Genomic DNA, 20930 nt, shown 5'->3' with positions numbered 1-20930 from the left:
GATTGAGAGCAGCCCTGCAGAGAGGACTTGGGGATACTGGTGGGTGAAAAATTGGATATGAGCCGGCAATGTGCACTTGCAGCCTAGAAAGCCATCCGTATCCTTCAAAAGAAACGTGGGCAGCAGGTCGAGGGAGGGGATTCTGCCCCTCTGCTCTGCCCAGGTGAGACCCCACCTGCAGCACTGCGTCCAGCCCTGGAGTCTCCAGTACAAGAAAGACATGGACCTGTTGGAGCAGGTCCAGAGGAGGCTACAAAAATGATCAAACTGTTGAAACATCTCTCCTGTGAGGACAGTCTGAGAGAGCTGGGGCTGTTCAGCCTGGAGAAGAGGAGGCTCCAGGGAGACCTTAGAGCGGCCTCCCAGTGCCCAAAGGGGGCTGCAGGGAAGAGGGAAAGGAAGACTTTTTAACCAAGGCCTGTAGTGACAGGACGAGGGGTACTGATTTTACACTGGAAGAGAGTAGATTTAGGTTAGACATAAGGAAGAAATTCTTTACAATGAGGGTGGTGAGGCGCTGGCCCAGGTTGCCCAGAGGATCTGTGGATGCCCTGTCCCTGGCAGTGCTCAAGGTCAGGCTGGACGGGGCTCTGAGCAACCTGATCTAGTGAAAGATGTCCCTGCCCATGGCAGGAGGGGTCAGACTAGATGATCTTTAAAAGGTCTGTTCTAACCCAAACCACTCTACAATTCTATGATTCTTCGAAAAGTGCTATAGAAATGCTAAATAGCATCTTTTATGTCTTCATAGCTAGGCAGCAGGTCTGATCAAGAACAGCATTATCAGCTGCAGCTTTCATGTGCTTCTTCTAATATGCTGGAGGAATAAACCGTGACAATACATTCTGACTGTTGAGGGCTGTACTGCTGCTCTGTACTGGTGCAGCTCCATGAGAATCAGTTACGCAACAGAGTAAAGCCAAACTGTAATACAGGAATTACCAGGCCTAAATCAAGAATCTATTTTTACTCCCACTAGGCTTCACAGCAGGTAAACAATTTGAAAACAGTTTTGTGGCGTACCTCAGACAGACTAGTTCTTGAGGCAGAATGACTAATTTGTTCTTCAAATATATCACCATGCTTTCAGTTATAAAAATACACTAGCCCACATAAAAAAAAAAAAAAAAGTGGTGTGGCTTCTATTTATATTACAGCCCCTTGAAACTAAGCACAAAATTGTTTCAACCACGGAACCACATACAATGGTGAAGTTTCCATCCAACAGGACTCCAGTCCATTGTAACGGGCACCAAAAAAGAAAGACAAGGAGGGGAAAAAAGTAAATAGCCATGTGCCAAAATACAATTTCTTTTAAGGCTAGTACATTAGCCATATATTAAAATTAAACAAAGTGTCAAATTTAGAGTTGCCCACAGCATAAAAGTCAACATAAATAAAAATTTAAAACAGTAATTGTAACATTATTGTAATGTTAATAGATTCACAGTCATTTAGAGCATTTGATATTTCATATTTTGGGAAAAAAAGGTAGGGTCTTGAGTAGGCATGCTGCCCGGGATTTTAAGGAGACAAGGGAGGAGACGTTTATGGTTACTAGTGCCATCCAAAGAAACTGGTTACCTCTTGTAGGTAAATAAAATTTTTATTAATTTTCAAAGAAAAACTGCCTACGTAAGTCTAGAGTGAAAATAGGACACAAGGAATATTTTTAGAAAGTTCCTAAATTCCTCAGTCATTGCTGTCACTCATCATGTCCATGAAAAGGTCTTTTTTTCCTCTTAAACAAAAAAGTTTTGGGTGAATCCAAAGACAGTATTTGCTGGCTAGCTGCTGAACTTCTATTAAATTTCTACTTAGTTTAGGTTACTGAGGAATTCAGCCTTTGCCAATGGCAACAGGATGTTATTCAACATTAATCTTCTTTTCCTTATCCTATGCTTAAGTTATGGATTGCAGTTGACCAAAACCAGAGCTATTCCTTCAGAATATATGCAGTATTTGTTCGTTTTCCTCTCAGTTAATCAGACTCTGCTTCCTTACAATTTGCCTTGTCATATAATCCACCAGTTTAGGACAGGCTAGGTTGTTTTCCTAAGAATAAAACTAGTCTGTTAAAACAAGCTGTCCCTTTCATCTTTGAACAGTCTTCTCCTTTTCTGATCTGAGAAATTATTTCCTAATCTTGAGAAATAGGGTCCATTCATCTGCGGGGCGGGGGGATACTGCCTATTTCTGCAGGTAATATAATGTGAAATAAAATACAAAGCCAGTAATTTATCCCAGTCAACTATGTGCATATGTATGGGTGGTCTGAGAAACCAAAGTAATAGAAATATCAAAGAGTAATTTGTGTGTTTTGCTACTTCTACTTTTAAATGAACAGTTTACAGTCAATAGTAGAGCCTTAGATGTGCCATGTTTTGAATTCCCTTATTATCTGCATGGGTTTTTAAAAATTATTTATCATCTACCCACTACTGTGGCATTGGGTGCACCATGCATAAAGGAATGCTTTAGTTTATAAATGCCTGCAGTGGCCACTACTATTCCAATTAACTGTCCATCAGAAAACCAGTCAATGATTAGGAAAATAAGTCTTTGTTTAGAGCTATGCAGCCAAATCTTGATGGAAATGATGGGCTTTGCAGTGCGTTCTGAAAGCCAACAAAGTGCTGCCTGTCAGCGTGCCGGAAGGAGGAAATTCCAAAGGCAGAGCCCTCAGACTTGCTTGTGTTGAAACCTCCGAGGTGCAGATCTTGTGATTCTTAAATACATTAGGTCTATAACCTGAGATAGCAGATATACTGAGAATTTTAAAATCTATTTTGTATATTATGTATTTATTTATCTATAAACACGTGCACAGGCTCTCTAACAAGTTCTACTGGTACACCAAATGGCAGAGAACCAGTGAAGGAGAAAAGCTACCGCTGGCAGTTCTGTGTGTTGCTCCTCATGTCACCTGCCTCTGGCTGCGGCCAGCAAACTGTGTCTCATGCTTTTCTCCGGTGGTCCCGGGCTACCGGTCACTGCATACCTTTGGCAGCATGACTGAACCCTATTGAGATGAAGTATTCCTGAGTACAGCACTGAAAGCTTGCCGGTTTTGCTCTTAGCAGCTACTTTACAAGTCTTCCCAGTACAAAGAAAAGCAAGAGTGCCTGGACTCAGAGAAGTTTTATCTGATAGAACTACATATGATCAAAAACTGTTCCAAAAATTTAAGTTGCTTCTATTTAATTTAAAAACATGACAGCTTGTTTTACTCAAAACCATGATGAAAATACATAATAGAACTTTATCTAGGAAGTTTTCCATGAGACAAACCTGCTCTACTTGCAGGCAATAAAATGATGGAAATCTAAATTTCCAGTTTTTGTAACCTCTGTGAATACTTTTGACAGATCTTTTGAGAAATCTTTTTCAATTCTTTCCTAAAAACGAAAACAGCAGGTTCATCTCCCCAGTGAAGTGTTCCAGCCAGTGGAATCACTTACCTCTGTCTCCATCTGTTGATAGGAAAGATCGCCGCCAAAACTTCTGCTGCCTGGATTTTCAAAACTCTGCAGGCAGTTGGCCAGTGCAGGGTCTTTTCTGCTGGTTTCTGCAGCAGCATTTGTATGGAAAACAATAATAGTGAAACATCTACTCAAAGCTGCATATCGAGTCATGATTTGAACTGTGAGGAACTGAACTTGTGTAGAATATCACATTGTGCATGAGTATTACCGTAAAGTGCAAATGATTACAGTCATGCTAGCAGTTGAAGCTGAGGAAAATCTTATCAGGAAAATGTTACTCCAGTCCAGCTCTGTTCAGACAATGTTGCATTACGCACAAAAGAACAAGGAGTATGTTATCCTTAAGGGAAGGAAGAAATTTGAAATGACATAACATCACAGAGAGCACAGCATTCCCAGCTATGTCCTGGTTCTGTTCCATTTAAAAGAAAGGAGTAGCACACCAGTTATGAAGATCTAACTGATGCAGAGGTAAAGAAGACCGTGCTTTAATTATTTTGAGACCAGAACAGCAGAACCTGAAGTGTTTAATTTCTTAACACTCTTTTCTCAAATGTTGCAATGCCTTCTTCACGCGCAGGGAGTTCAGAACAGTTACGTTAAGTTCAGTAGCGACTGGGTCAAGGAGCCCTTTCTCAGCTATCTTCAGCTATTTAGAGCTCTGGTTTAATTTATTTCCATTTTTCCTACTTTTCTCTTTATCCTATTCACTCCATGACCCCTTACATGATTTGACTAGAGCCAAGCAGTTCTCTCCAGTTTTATTTTTCTATATCCAGAGAGAAAATTGAAGCAAATGTGAACATAGAGTAAATAATAAAAGGTATTACCTCTGCAGAGAAAAGCAAACCATTTTCAAATTGCCACTTCTTGGGCTTCCGTGAGGGTAGTGACCGTTCTATTACATTCCATCTGTTGGATTTACTTTTTTTTTTAAAGCAAATTACTCATGATGAGCAGCAATTTGTTTTAAATTGCTGAAGCTTTTATGATGGCCAGACAATATAATAATGCAATTACTTAATTCGATCTTAACTGGGGGAGAATGCACTTAATTGGGAAGGATTCCATCACGGAGTTATATGGAGATCTGGAATTCGGCATTTGTCTGCTTATTAGGAGAAGTAAACTTCTCTGCATTGAATCTGAGGTGTGGACTTGATCTCTAAATGACTTTCTGCTTTGCACAGTCTCAGAGAAGTTCACCTGAAGTATGCTCGTGGTTTAGGGGAAGAGGAACAGGGCCACGACGTGTAGGTTTGCTACACCTTTGTAGTGTCCTTCAGACCCCTAACCCTAAATTAACCGATCAACATCACCAGCAAGAATTTTCTTCCTGTCACAGTCCCATGGCACTTACTTGCAGGAACCTATTTTTCTTCCTTAGGTCTGGAAGGAAAGACTGCCTAACAAATAAACAAATTAAAAGCCCACAGTAAATCATTCTGCCTGAACGAGGGTAAATACAGAGTTTCAGTGTTGTAGCGGAGAATCCTGCTGAGCTGGTGGAAAGCAAATTATTTCCTGGTGTAATTAGATCTATACTAACAGACAGTAGGAGTAATTTAGGAACAGCTTCCCTTGAGAAGGTTTCTAAGTGATCTAATGACCCCTAAGACCATACGTGCTGTATTTCTTTCTCTTAGGAAGACATGTAAATAGGGGATAAATGGCAGCTGTAGATGGCATCATGTGACCATAAAGCCGATGTACCCGGATTTGTGGAGTAACATCTGATGGAAGCCCAGATCCTAAATATACTCAAGAAATGAGCCTGGCTTTCTCTCTGCTCAGGGCCAGGGAGCACAGAGCCCCTGGAAAAAGTCTGGGCAGTATTTTACTATATGGCTCTTTAGTTGTTTACCTTTCCGAGCTCTTCCATCAGGTTACTCTATATAAACAGAGAGATATAGCTTGTCAATGAGCAAGTACTGTGTCTGCGTAGATATTAATTGTGCATCTTCTGTAGTCTACATCGGCAATCAGTAAGGTTTTTCCATTTGGTGCTTACCTCAGAAAGTTCGTACACCCTTTGACCGCCATCCATGACTACAAACAAAATCTAGGTAGTTCTTCTTTACCACTTCTGCCTAGCAGCTCTTTTACATCATAGTCCCTAGAAAGGAAATGACTTTTCATCTTAAAATGCTTATTGAGTTATTATTGTGACTCGAAAGGAAAATTAGTCAGGCAAAGTATTGGCAGAGAATCTAAAACATTGTCATCAAAACTCATAAAGAGCAATGAAGAATGTTGCTGGGGCACCAATACAGCGCAGAACCCTAGACACAGAACCTTTCAAAGGTTATTTAAGTCAAAAGCTGTTCTTCAAGCTGTCATGTTAAAACGAATTTCACAAATAATTTTGGAACTGCTGAAGGTGCTGACCTCTTGCACTGCAGCGAGTTCTGGTTCTCTGCATCACAGCGGCATCTGGTGGCATCTCCTCTCGTGGGATCGCTGATGGGGAGGGTGCTGCCTCGGTTGGTGTGACAACGAATCTCATCGCATTTCGGAAGCTGTCTCACATTAAACAAGAAATTGGGTATACATTTTACAAATACCAAATGGTCCCTATTCGAAAATTTCTCATAATTCTACTGTAATGTATTTATTTTCATTATTTTCATTATTTTAATAAGGAATGTATTTTAATGTGCTGCCTTAATGTGTACATGTGTACATACATACATACACACAATGTTTAGCTGTGTATATTTGGAAGAGGGGATGCTTATTTTAATCAAAGGAGTTTTTAACCTTTTAGCTATTTTATTTTTGTGAAAATATAAGAAAAACAGCTGTTACCCTTTTAGATCCTAATTTAAATGTATGGAATTAAGAAAAGCAGAAGAAAATAAACATGTATGGACCTGGGCTCAGCACATCCTGGTAAAAGGCCACGTTTGAGGCACGCTTCACCCCAGCAGGATTTGCAACAGTCAAGGTTGCTATCACGGGGATAAAATGATACCATATATGTTTTTCTGCGCTAAGGACGGTTTGTCCATCTTCGAATAAGACCCCTGCTCAGGGCAGATACTGTGTTCTTCGTACAAGTGACAGAGCTCACAACAGAGGCAGAGACTCAAACTGCTGGATGAAGGATGTCCATATATAAAAAAGTCACTATTTCATTACACAAAACTTGATTTATTGTAAGCATTTGAACTTGACATTCAGCTATTGTAATATATTAAAATCTAATTTCATGCAGGAAAATAATAATTTTTCATATTGACAGTAACTAAAAACCAGTGGGATACAACAGACAAATGCTGGGCAGAGATTTTGCCAATAAATTGATGATGGAAGTTAAGATGACCTGCTTTAAAACACTGACTGACATCCTGTACCAGTAGATGGAGTAATTACTAAGGGAGGTATGTGTGAGTTGCTCAATTCTGTTCCTTATTTCGTCTCACTCAGAACAGAAGTAACAGGTAAATAGCTGGGCATTTGCTAGTGAGAAGTGCCTACATAAATGCTTTTAGTGGTTAGCTGTGAATGTGCCTGTTAAATGAGGATGATTAAATCAAAACACTAAGAACTGCTTATCTTTCTCAGCCTGCTTTGAAATAACGTGCCAAGAACTAAACAAGTGTGCCTTTACAATGCCCGCTGCCGTTTAGACCGCAAGAGAGAATACACTAAGAGGCATATATTAGAGGTTTAGGATTATTTCGTCAAAATTTCTACTGACATCAACAGAAATTTGTCCAAATTAAATAAAAGCTTTCAGGATGTGGCCTGATATTTTTTTTTTATTATTTCTGAATGCACTATATTGAATGTTCAGCAGCAGCAGCGTACCTGGAAAAATACATGATCGCTGCAGAGAAGCCAAGCAAAGCCTGCTAAGAGGAGGGGTTGCTCACAAAAGTGCTCATTAGAAGAGGAGCCCAGAGGACAAAACCCCACAGGCAACCTGACAGAGTCAAGCTTCAGGACCGGGATGATTAGGATGACTTCGGTTGTCTGTAGCCTTAGTGCAAATAATTTTATAATACAAAAGGCAACAAAACGCTAGCTAGAACTGAAAAACATAACCAGTATTACTAGTTAATAGATATTTTTCCCCATTTATTTTCAAAATAACAATAATACTGTTCTCTTTTTGTCTTCATCCACATCACAAAATTATGCTTTTTCACAATCTGACAATTGTATTGGCAGAAGCAGATACTGTCTTTGAGAATTCTGAAGCTCCATGGTGACTACCATCAAGAACAAAGGAAACTTTTAATTTTTCAGTGATGGTGAGCCCACCACTATAGAGTAGCCTTTATAAGTACTTAGTAGACTTCTGTGAGCAATAGCTTTCTTGTCACACAGGCATTTTTGGGAGACTTCAGAAAATGTCTTCAATCCATTATAGAGCAAAAACCAGCCTTTTCAAAATTAAAACAAAGAAAACAGTAATCCCATCATTATAGAACAGGCAATAGCTGCCATATACGCAAACAGAAAAGGAGAGTTTATGTTAGAGCTCTCTGTTTTGCCTTAGTGCTATAATTACTATCATATAACATCCTTTTGACTTTTTATGTTATCTTATTTTTCATCTATTTTTACTCTCTGATTTTGTTTATTTAAGCTGAACCTAACAGAAATGTCTTTTTTTTGGAGGCTTTTCTTCAGTCTCCTTTCCTTTCCCCACTGTGGTGGGTGTTTTCCATCTGCTTTTTTGTTATCATTCTCTGTCTCCACTTGACTTTTGTATTTGATTTCTCTGACCTTTAAATCATAACCTGTTAAGCAGAGCTATTTGGCTTTACTCCATGTTTAACTTGCAAGGATTCTGTCCTCTCCCCAGCAGCCGTTGCCACAGTTTATTTTGAATAAGGACCGCATCCTAAATATGTGTTAAAATTTTTAAACAAGGATAAGCACCAAGAGAAATTACAGAATAATCCAAAACAGAGCAGCTCATTTTCAAATATTCTTGATTTGTCCATAGAAAAAAAAAGAGGCAGTCACCTTCAGAGGCTCATCTGGGGGTGGATCATCGCTCCGTCTGGCTAGCTCCCAGTAGAGCAACCTTGTCTTCAGCTGCTTATGTGTCCAAGACCTCTCAGCTCCTAGGAGAGACTGGGGAAGCTTGGCAGAGCTCAGACCAACCGGCCGTACCTCCTCTGTGTACTTGTGCTGCACCAGGAGAAGCAAAAAGAAAAGCACACGCAGCCGTTGATGGAGGGGTTCTGACCTGTGCTGCTGTTTGGGGGGAGCGCAGTGCAGTACCTCTTCTCCATGCCTCCTCCCACGCCACTGCTCTGTAACACCGATACAGTAATATTTAAGATAAAATATGGGTTATAAGATTGGACTGGAGTTAGCTCCACGTCTTTTTCCCAGACTCTCTTGTTTCAACTCTGAATGGATCCGGTAATGATGGATCTTTGTGGCTCAGGATGCAGTTCTGCAGCTCTTAATCTCTTTCTGTTCATGCAAGGCTCACTTGCTATCCCTTTTTTTTTTTAAATACGCTTTTTTGTTTTTAAGACCGGAGGAGCAGATGCAGCGTAGGATTTTGACACTACCAAGCCGCCTTACCCTCTGTGTATATACAATTATCTGTGCACACTGAGAGGTGTAAGGAACTTTCCAGTAACTGGACGGTCTTCTGGAGATGCTGTATTACTTCCACTTGCCTGTCATTTCTTGCAGCCCTCTGTCTCTGGTACAGACATGCGGGCTCACGCATCACAGTCTCAGCCGCTTCCGCGCGCAGGGGGAGCTCTCTCCTATCGCATAGTCCGCATTCCTTCCTGGTCCATGGGGAGCAATTTTTTCACTGGAAAGAACTGCCTGAAAGCTGCTGTGCAACTGCAGGCTTTTCATGTTCCCTTTTCAAAAACAGCAGTTGAAATCTGGCTTCTTTAAGCCAGAGCTGCAGTAAACTCAGGGTGCAGTGTCCATGGGAATTACTGCCTGGCTCTGGAAGGGGACCATCGAGCTTCAACAAGCCATGCTGCTTCTTCAGAAACTTTCTCACTGAGAAATCAACATCCTGCTTTTTCTCTAGAAACCTCATTTCTTTGAGAGGTGGGTGGCATTCTTTTTGAAATAGAAAATAGGGCTGGAATGGACAACGGGAGGTCACCTGTTCCACATCCCAGGGAAATACTGGAGTGTGCTTTGTAACAGCAGTGAGCCCGTACCTGGGTACTTCTTTGTATGACTCTGTGTAAAAATATTCAAGAAGGAAACTGTTCTCTAGGATGTAATTAGTCATCTAGCAATGGAAAACACTTAGTCTATAAAAATCTAAGAGTACTTTTTGATGTTTAAAAAACCCCTTTTTCAGTGCGTTTTGTAAATATTCTTCCAACTCAAAATTAAGCCATGTAGCTTAGTTCTCCCCCCTTAGGAGTCATTTTGCTTCCCATTCAGAGGAAGGTCTCAACGGGATTTACAGAGGTAGTTTAGAAAGTTGGCTAAGCACTAACAAATGCTGCTCTGCATTTTTTAATTTTTTATCACAACTTCAACGTGAAGAAAGCCCAGGCTGGCATCACACTCAGTTTTGCTGAGTGTGTCCTTTCCATACCGATTTCCTCAGCAGAGAAGGCCAAGACTGAACACTGGTACTCCAAAAAGACTGTCCAAAGCAGGAGCCAGCCCTCCTGGCTGCCCCCTTTGCCCTAGAGAAAGGGAAGGTGGCTTCTTTTCACGGTGTGCCTTGCCACATCTCGTCACCTGTGCCAGATGCGCCTGCAATGGGGTAAGGTCTGAACCAGCAACCACCGAGTATCCCTGCATATAAAGCAGGAGGCACAAGGTGCTAAGGAGTTCCTTTTTTTTCGGATGCTCCATATCAGAAAGCCACTTCAAGGTCTTACTGCTTTGCTAAACTATCCAATATGTGCTTATTTCCAGCCCAGTTTTGTTCCGTTTGTACCCATTTCTTCTTGGCATGTTATTAGTCTGTAAATAAATTATTTTGGACATTGCATTTAATTTTTTTTTGACTCCACTCATCAATTTCATTCTTTCTTTGGGATATTTTGGTCATGTAGTCTTCCAGCTCTGTATCATCTACAGCTTTTAGTAGCACACACACCTACTTTTTTGTGCCAACGTAATTGATGACATTTCTACTTGAGATCCACATCCCAGTTATATCCTTCCCATTAGTTTTTATGCAGTAACTGCCTCGTATATTCAATAATCTCCTCAGTAGCCACTTCCTTACCCACAGTGTAACTCCTGTAGCATTAGTGCTTAACCTTCTCCAGCGTCACTTGTACATTTCCAGTCGTTAGAGGTACCTGGTATGGAATTCTGTGTTTCGCGAGTCAGCTGGGTTTGATTTCCGAGATGAAGAATATCTGGTCTGATCAATACGAGCCCAGGAAGATCTTTGACTTTTACCTCCATCTCATTTTTAGCTTTTATCCCACCTGCTATCTTGCCCCTGCTCCTGTACTTATCGTAATCTATGACACTTCAAACATTCACCCTACATAAATTATCTAAATTACCTCTCTCCTTAGCAGTCACATTTTTTCTTAGCTCTCTTGTTACTTAATTGTTTTACTATTTATTCTTGTTCCTTTATGAGATCTAACTCAGCTCGTATATTGGCAGTTCTCAATTGATCCTTCTACTTCTTGACCTGAAAAACATGACTTTCCCTTCAAATATTGAAATACCTATGAAAAGCTCCTATCATTGCATTACAAAGAAAACCAAACAAAACCCAAAAACAACTATACTTGCTCCAACTATACTTCACAAAATCTTCAAACTCAGCCAAATCAAAATCAATTTTTGCTGGGACTCAGTTTAGCATCTCTTTTGCCCAAGGGCTATTTCCCTGCCAAGTTGCTGCTTTTGCTCCCACCCATTTCAACATTCTTCAGACTATTCAAAATTCAAGTCTGTATTAATCAAATCTGCATTTATATGAATATACAAGGTAGAAAAATAATTAATACCACTGATCAAATTCTAATACAACATGCTTTGAAGAACAAACAGTTTTTTCCTCCAGTTCAACCCCTAAAATTCTAAGGAGACTGTTCCAGGTAAGTGTGGAAAGGAGCCCGGCAGCGGTGGGTTTTCTGCTCCGGCTATAATTAACCTAGCCAATATCCTTAAAGACCATTATGCAACCAAAGCATCCATCGTTATACCCAGAGTTGAGAAATCACTATAGGATACTTGCAGCATTTGTGTGGCTTAGAGGTTTCCACAAGTAAAGTTGTAATTTTTTAGAATAGTTCTGTAAACAGTAAATCCCCTTTGAACAGGGAGATTCTATAAGCAGTTCTATGTAATGTTACTACCCGCATCAGCAGTCCCTTCTCTTTGGGAAATTTGGATGTGATGGGAATGTTGCGTTTCATAAAATGAAAACCGAAAGGGCTCCTTACAACAGCAGTTACCACACCTCGCTTAGGCAATCCTAAACCGTACTAAACACTGCAGTTTCTAGCTCTTGGACTACGAATTTTGCGCTTTAGCCCTCGGCACCCAAATAAGAATTGGTTCGGGGTAATTTTCCGTGATATTTTCTGCATTCTAATCCTTGATTCCTGCGATGTTTGAACTAGGCAACAGGCAAGTTTGTAGATCAGAACTGCAGCACAGGAAAACATGTTTGTACTAAAAGAGTGGTAGGAGGGTGAGCTTCTAGGCTGGGCAACAAAGGAAAAAAGGAAAAAAAAAAAAAAACGAGGGGGGAATACATCTGCAGGACAGGTCTGGTCCAGCATCTCTGTTCATCTCTGTTGCCTATGAGGAGCTAGCAGCTCTTACAGTTGCGTTGGCACACCACCTTGGAGAGGTGAGAAGGAACAGTCTGCAGTTGTACATTTCCAGTCGTTAGAGGTACCTGGTATGGAATTCTGTATTTCTGCCAACAACTGGTGTTTCAGAAGAAGCCTGGGTTTTATTAAAGGCCTTGGCTCAAGACAGCAAACAAGGCTGGTTCAAAGCCTGTCTTTAATATCAAGTATCAAGGTTTCTGACTGTCTGAGAGAAAGACTCTTGAAAAGGACTGGATTACTCCAGACCATTGAAAAACCATGAGTAAGATTTCTCAATTAGGAATGTAATGCTAATTAGTCTTTTTGGGTCAGCCTGGGTGGGTTGGCTAATTAGCAAAAGTAATATACCCATGTGATTGGCCTGGAGTGTGGGTGAGGTTCCTGGAAGCACCAGGTGATATCTGGTGGAAAAAAAAGAAAAAAAAGGATGTGTGGGTGGTAAAATCAGGACAGCTGCGCTCAGTGACTGGAGAGGGGGAAATACTTCAACAGAAAATGCACAAAGGCTGTAAACTCTCAGAACAGTTGAGGTGAGGATTAACAAGCTTCTAGGAGGTTTACTGAAAGCTTAATTTAGGATAAAATAATTTCTTTGTAAGATGGAGAGATACGCAGATTGCACAAGCGCTGATGTTGTCATGCCGAGTCAGTTAGGTGGTGTGCGCGGTGAAACCCGGACCCTTCCAGTGCAGGAACAAATGGCAGGTTTGCTCCAGCCCCCGGGCACACAGGAGACGGAGGCCCTGCAGATGTTGTTTTAACGTTGAAGTAGATGTGAATTTAAATTACCAGCTTGTGTTTTCAGTTTCTAAATAAAAGATGAGTTGTACCTACACAATCTTTTACTTTTGTTTTAGTAGAAAAATAGCAACGCTCACGTCCTTCCTAGCCGTCCCGTGCCATGCAGAGAACCATATAAATTGGTCTGTGGCCCTTCGTAAGGCTAAGACATCTATTGCATGGCAATCACAGTGATGTTCCTCATCAAATATGCTGCATGCTTTCTAACAAAAGTCACATGGTCCTCCCAAAATGAACCCTTGGAGGTCCTGAAGCCAAAGTACGTACACTTTTGGGTTAAGGGCACGCTCCAGGTGCGACACCAAAGGAAACACAGGCTCCTGTAACTGAGCACCCAAACGCCCTGCGGGCACACAGAGGAGGGTGCCAGGTGCACCAGAACAATGGTACTGGAAATGAAAGGAGTTCGCTCCTCCAGGGCAACTTTTCCAGGTTCCCACTCTGGGCTGATTTCCCCGGTACCCAGGGAGTTACTGACGTGAGTGCGTGTTGTTTCAGTGAGCTTCACACATTACAGAGTGGATACCGCAAACGCTTAACATCACTGAAACGGGCATAGGATAGACTGGCAGCTTTCACATGTGGTTCGAAAATTAGAGGAAGGAGAGAAACAAAACAGAGACGACTTGAACCCACACTAAAGCACTTGAAAATTTTCTAGTGGCTGTGTCTTTCCTTATTAAATACTCTACTTTTCTACACATCCGCGTCCTTACAGTGATGCTTACAGAGAACTATGAAACTGGGTCAGGTATTATAAGGATCAGATTTTGCTTCATTCATTTTGTACATACCATTTTTACTCCTCATTTGGCATTCTGAAGGCTGGTAACTCTTAATAATCAGAGTTTTGGACCTGTCCTGTGTCATTTAATTTACGTAGCTAAAGCAGGCAAAGCCATTTGCAACAGCTGCACACAATAGAGTGGTGTTGTCTGGTAGCATTTTAAGTGTAACTTCTAGATTGCTGTGCAGGAATTCACATCACTACAAGATTTCTTTCTGTAGTTCTAAGATCAGATACAAACCTATCAGAAGAAAACAGTAAGCTTTGCAAGAATCCTGTTTAATTTTACATTTGATATTTAATACATTCTGAGATTTTTTTTCCCTCTTGACGGATGACAATTTAATTTCTGAATCTTTAAAAAAACCCACCCAAGTTATTATGTCCCCTGATTTACCATATTTCACTTTTGAAAGTATTAGAGCTGGGCCTACGACGAAGTTTGGATTCAAACACTAATGTTCCCAGAGGGCGTTCTGCTCCGAGGTTTTGGTTCAGGCCCATCTTTTCCTCTTGACAAGTATATGTTTGAAAAGGATACTGACAAATAAATCTCCTGTTTTGAAAAGTTAAGTATTACATGTGTTTCTAATAACATGTCAGATGGAGTAGCATGAAGTAATTTCAATTATTTTTATTATTTGTCTGTGGTTTTTGTTTCCTTCTCTCATTTTGCTTAGCAAAACAGCCAACCTAGAGTAGCCCATCTCCCTTCCCATTTACAGTCCGTGAATCAAAGTGAAACTGCCATTAGCAAAAATCCTGCTGTGCTAGTGCTTCCAGACACATGCGAACGTAATTAAAAGAAATTATTTCTTAAATTACACAAAGGTATCTGTTGAAGTCCATTTTCTATTTGGTCTGTCCTAAAAAAGAGAGCAGAAGCTGTGAGATACAGAAAAGTCGTTCGAGGTGCTAGGAACTGAAGGAGAAAGACCGTACACAAACGGAGGTAAGATTTCAGAGGGCACTCCTCGTATCATGATCACATGCTGCAAAGGGAAAACAACTTTTTTTGAGAACTCAGCTTTGGATTACTCCGGGATTCATATATCATGTCAGACAGCAACTAAATTAGGAAATGATATCTGGAATAAATTAAAAGTACATGTTCAGCCCCAACCAATAAAGAGATTTCTAATGAAAATAAAGACAAATTAGAGGAAAATTGGAACTAAGCTACTCTAATTTTTTTTTTCTCTTCTGTTTTCAAATGTATTTTCCAGAGCGGATCACTAAAGGAGCCAGAGCCAAACAAAATCCCACCTCAGCGACCACCACCTCAAGGTTGTTTACAGTACATTCTCGACTGTAATGGCGTTGCAGTAGGACCAAAACAAGTCCAGGCTACTTAGATAATTGAGTCTAAAAGCAAGGGTTAAAGCCAAAATGAAAAAAAAAAAAAAGAAAGAAACACACAATCTTTAAAGCAAACGTGCCAGTTTTGTTCAATTTTTGCATTGTTTCAGTGCTGACCTGGACTGTGTTTTTTCTATGCAGTGTCAACTATACCGTCTGGTTGTTTACTTGTTCATGTCTGTGCGTGTAACGCTTACCTACCTTTCTCTGTAAAATTTGTGATTTCAGGGCTGTTGTCAACAGTGTACAAAGAATGTGCCTCTTTAGAGCCCAGTGCAACTGTACATTATGGATGGGTAGACAGTATTTTTTGAGTATTCTATATCGTTAAGTAAAATACCGCCAAGGTTCAAATCTGAATACTTTCGCTTACTCTGTGAGTGTGTGCACACTGTACTCATAGCCTTTATTTTTCTGTGCGTGTGCATGACTAATAGGTAGGTGATCCAGATATATTTTTAAAAGTCTAGATTAGAATTTGCTAGTGAGGCTTTTTATTTATAATTTTCTAAAGTTTGTTAACATTTGAGTTTTACTTATATGCAAGTGGAAGTCTGATATTTCAGCGACTCCATAAGATACAGTTCTTCCCAAGGAATATTTAAAATATCTTCTATTTTACATACTGGTATTCATATTTTTAGTAATTCTGCATTAAATTATTAGCTACAAAGCTATGTAAATGGGCCACCTATGTGCAATATCTCAGTGAAAATGTGAGTATTTAATGTATCCTACTTCAATTAAGTAGTACCTTTTGTTGTCATTCTGAATTAGTAATCTGTGGGGATTTTTAATGAAAACTAATGCAAATACTTTCAAAAATCTTATACTTACCTAAGAGTTAAATCCCAAGTTATTTGGTGAGAAGTACCTCAAGGACTGTTATACTTCCTGTAAGAGCTCATTTTTTCCAAATACTGAGATGTTAGGAGATGGTAGACCAAGGTACCTTTGCCCAGCTAGGGATCTTGCCCTTTGATTAGAATGCAAGACAAAAATGTCAGCGGTTTTTTTTTTACGAACTCTGGTCTACTATTTTAAACCTAGAAACATCCAGACAGCTCTAAAGAAAATTCCGTCCCAGCGTTATCCACATAAATAGGGTTTATAATACTTGTTTGAAATCAAACATGCAAAAAGACTTGAGATGCCTGACAACTGCTAGAGTTTCGGTAGGTGAATTATTTGGGTTTTTTGCAAAAACGATTTTTATGTGATATTATGAGACATACACAGGCAGGCAGTGAATCTGTTGTGAGAAATCTAGCCTGGAATCACAAGTCCCACACTGCTAGCATACCATAAAGCTGAGTTGCAAATGAGCCACAAAACTGTAATTTTGATCTTGAATATGTACAAAGACGAGTAGTGGCCATTAGTTTAGTACAAACAATTTTGTTTAAAGGGAAAACAGCCTTATGTTCTACTTCTGTTTTCTCTACAAACAGTGGAAAAAAATTATCAGTGAGAATCATCATTCTTAGTGTTTCTTTTATTTGTACAAGCTGGCTGGTAAGATGAGAATTAAGGTATGCATTATTAGCTATTTAAATGTTTGTGGTAAGTGCTACTGTTTAGTACCTATCAGTAAATTACATGAATATTTTGCTTTAGTGATCAGCATTTGTCTGGGTCAGTGATCATTCCACTGATGGCGTTGGCTATTTTGTTCTCTATTAAGAAAATTCCACGTAGAATCAGGTTCACAAATCCTTACCTCCAGACACCGCAGAAGCGAATAAACCACACTGCCCTGGGGTGAAGAAATGAATCTGATGACCGATTTTATTTAAAGCAGTTGGTATTTTTTTGCATGTAGTAGTACGAGTATTCACAAGTGCTTTTCACACGACATTTGTGAGTTGTGTGTGCAAAGAAGAGCTGGGGGTTTCAGATAGGATTTCAGCCTGTTGACTGTGAAGGATTTACAAGGGCACACACTATTACTACATACCACAGACGAGAAGCAAGCCAAGATGTCTCTCTGCATGTAAGCATGCTTAGGTGCAATATTGTGGGTAACAGGGAACAGATGTTTTACAGTGTAGGCTTAATGTTCAGTTTTGTTGAGTTATTTTTGGTAAAAGTTTCTTTCATGATTGTTGCCTTTTGTACAACCCAGCTGCAAGAAAGTGAGCAAATGCTGGAAGTGTGACAGCAGTATATCTTTTATGTGAAATATCTTGTACAGCTTAATGTGCAATAAAAGAAAGTTATATCTGTCTTCAGTGTAAAGTTTCTGGCATTCAAGCCTGTATATACAAGCGGGGGAAAGAAACCTTTCTGTTTTTCAATATTGAGTGAAAGGAGACTAATAAGAAAATTATCCTTATTAAGATGTTGCAAGACCGTGTTATCACCTTCAAATATTTCCTACAAAAGTGGTTCAAATTAATAAACAATGGAGGCACATTCCTTAACATACAGTACGTGCTATTTATCCTTCTACACCACGACACACTGCTACAACTGTATTAAAACTTATTGAGGCGTTAGTACGTGCTGTTCTCAGACACATACACTAGAATCTCATATAGTAAGTGCAAAGCTGACTATAATAGCAATTTTTTAAAAATAATCACATACTGCAGCAGTACTTGCAGATATGAAGGTTTTCTTTGAGAGACCTGAATAGATTAAGTCTTTTACTTGCACTAAATATCTGTGTAAGACTAACAATTCCCGAATGTTCAGAACATCTAGATCAGTTGTCTTCTGTAATATTTACTGTTCAGCAAAGCTCTTATCCTGACTGAAACATTATACAAACAGATTGCTCAGAATTTCATCCTGTCCTTTCTTCCCCTTAACTCAGATGTCCCATGTGCCTTGTCACGTGCAAGAATATTTAGTTGTGACAACTAGCAGCCCAGAAAACCACATTCAGACATCTGATGCAAGATAAAAAGCAGCATGCCCGCTGATATCTGACACAGCACTATTTCAGTCAGCAGGAAAAAACACCCCTGTATGATGATGTAGCATCTTTCAGCCATGGATTTCACACCCTAAGTCTCTGCTACACATTGTAGTTTCACGCTTGATACAGTATTTTGCCAGTGTACTTCTTCCAGAGTGAAAGATCTCCTTGGTATAGAATTAGTAATGACTTTCTTGTGTTTCTTGTAATGTTCTTGACATATTTCACTAAGGGGTTAAATAAGTTATCAAAAGACTTTAAATGAGCTGGGAAATTTCAGTATAAAGTTGTTTTACTGCTATAAGAGTTAATCTAAGAGGAGTACTGAAGTAATTTAAAACTTTGGAGGAACAAAACCATAATAACTACACAAAAAACAGTAGCTGTATTGCTGAAATATTGTTCGTATATTCAGTTTTCTCACAGCCTCCCCTTGAGCTGGGCCGAAATTATACTGGGTGCAACTCCATTGATTTGATTTGATTTGCAGTCAGTACCACTACTGCTGGAATAAATTTGGTACTTCTTAGCAATTCTAAGGATGAATTACAGGGGCTCCAGCAAGTTGCTAATGTACCAACTGTGATCAGTAGTGTCGACTGCATGAAACTGCAGTCCGTGTTAATAGCATTTTGTCTCAAAGGTAGAATTAAGCACAGTCAAGGAATATTTTAAAGTGTTGGATATGAAATCTAATAAGGATTCTTTTGATACTATAACATTATGAAGTTTTTCTTGTACTGAACCTAGGGGGCCCAGTGCAACCCCAAGGAATGCAATCACAAAGCCAGGAGCCATTGCAGCCACAGCGCGTGTACCCCCCCGGGCAGTCAGCAAAGCCCTCAGCTTCCCAGCCACAGCGTCCACCTGGACCTACAACTCAGCAGCCACGGCCCCAGGCTCAAGGTCCTTCCAGCACCAGATTATCGAAGGAAGCCGAGCCAAAGCTGAAGCCAAAGCCACAGCCACAGCCGAAGCCGCAGCCGAAGCCGCAGCCGAAGCCGCAGTTGCAGCCGAAGCCCCAGGCACAGCCAGCTCCACAGCCGCAGCCAGCTCCACAACCAGCTCCACAGCCAGCTCCGCAGCCTGGTCCGCAGCCTGGTCCACAGCCTGGTCCACAGCCAGCTCCACAGCCTGGTCCACAGCCTGCTGCTCCACAGCCTGGTCCACAGCCTGGTCCACAACAGAAGCCTCAGTCTCACCCACAACTGAAGTAAGATTGGCTTTGTCCATTTCCTTTTCTCCTCATAACACAGGTTTTGTTGTCCTAACTGTAATTTGGGAGTTGGTCTAATATTCTGAAAAAAATGTACATGTGTTCCCAAGTCTAAAATGAGGTTGAAACATTTCAAAAAGCTTATTCTCTGTTTATGATTAGTAAGTCATCTTTAGTTACATCCTAAGCACTACACAAAATTTCATTTATTAGTTGTGCAATTTCTGCCCCGACTAGGTCTGAAGTCTCATCATCTTTCTCATATTTATTTTCTCCTTTTTATGTCACTGACTCATGATCTGTAAGCCTGCACAAAAAAGAGGAAGTCTTATCTGTTTAAACTTTCAACCTTGCAGTCACTCGGACAGCAGATTCCAGTTTCAAAAGGCCCGTCTCAGAGACGATCCAAATGAACAGGCTAGACAGGGGCTGCCAAGCCGCGTTTCTGTAGGGTCGCGCATTTTTCGTGGCTCTACAGATCTGTCACTCTGTCCCCTCTCACAGCTTAAAGCCAGTGAACAAAAAACACGGGGAAGGCATCAGCAATGATTTGCTGGTTTTTCGACATGGCAATCCTGACACACAGTACTGCCAGTACAGTCACAGGCACATTCCGCTTGTTTTGGGAAGTAGAAAGGCTGGTATGTAGTCTTTGTGTTCTCCAGGTAACACAGATCAAGTTTCCACCCACTCATACGCTCATACTAGTGTGAACCAATTCCGAGCCGTCACCTGAGCACGACTCAGTGGAAAAGATGTGTTAGGCAACTAGATGCAAAGATGACAATGGTTTTGTTGCCTTCCTAGGGCAGTGCATTTCTTTATTCTGTCTTACAATCATAAAACTCAAATTAATTCATCCATTGTTTAAGTATACCTAGAGAATAGGGAGGTCAATTTCCTGAAGCAAGATGGAAGACTCTAAACTAGTTTGAAACTTAACTTGAGAACTTCTGGCGTTTAAGAAAAACGGTTCAGAGCAGGTATGGAAGAACGCTGCCACATACTGTTTCCCAGATTTCTCCCTTTCCTGTAGTTCCTTGTTCAAATCTAGGGTCATTTTTCTTCAAATGGAAGAGAATATTCTCTATATGAAATAAAAAGAAACGGGAGAAATCAGAGTTGTTAAGATGCAGGCCATAAGAAGAGCAGTTTTTCTCACTTTCAAGAGGCACTTTTAGGTCCACACCAAGAGTCAGATCTCCTTCTCTGTCTATTTGCTTGTGTATGCTTTGTATTCACCCACATGCTGTTCCCTAACCTGTATGTACATGTTATTAATCTGTGAATAAATATTTAATTAGGCTACTTATTGTGTTACTAATCAAGTCAAGTGCTGCTTCCCACCCTCCCTCTTTCAGTGAGTACAAACAAACATTTATCAGTCTATTCTCATTAACACAACTATAATTTATGAAAAACCTAAAACGCCCGTGGCACTGTTTGCTGTACATTATTAGTTTAGAGGCAGAGAAGCTGCAAACCATGGAGCAATAAGACAATCTGAATAAGAAAAGTGCTTCAGTTTTACTATAGCCAAAACTGAAATCTTGTTATTGTACTGAGATAAAAATGAAATCAGTTA

The 20930-nt window shown here is 40.2% G+C and overlaps 1 protein-coding gene across 2 annotated transcripts in view; it reads left to right on the top strand.

Annotated features, from left to right (window-relative positions):
• The window catches only part of SYN2 (synapsin II), a 177735-nt gene that overhangs the window by 154985 nt on the left and 1820 nt on the right, over positions 1–20930 (top strand). For both annotated transcript variants that reach the window (XM_086755664.1, XM_086755662.1), the window contains 2 exons: positions 15074–15134; positions 18880–19342. In XM_086755664.1, coding sequence (XP_086611790.1) covers positions 15074–15134; positions 18880–19342 — 524 coding nt within the window. The remainder of the gene's footprint in view (positions 1–15073; positions 15135–18879; positions 19343–20930) is intronic.

The sequence above is a fragment of the Chlamydotis macqueenii genome, chromosome 10 (assembly GCF_036417535.1).
Source record: "Chlamydotis macqueenii isolate bChlMac1 chromosome 10, bChlMac1.mat, whole genome shotgun sequence".
Taxonomy (NCBI): Eukaryota; Metazoa; Chordata; class Aves; order Otidiformes; family Otididae; genus Chlamydotis; species Chlamydotis macqueenii.
The sequence above is the reverse complement of the archived record's forward strand: the minus strand, read 5'-3'. Positions and strand labels throughout refer to the sequence as shown.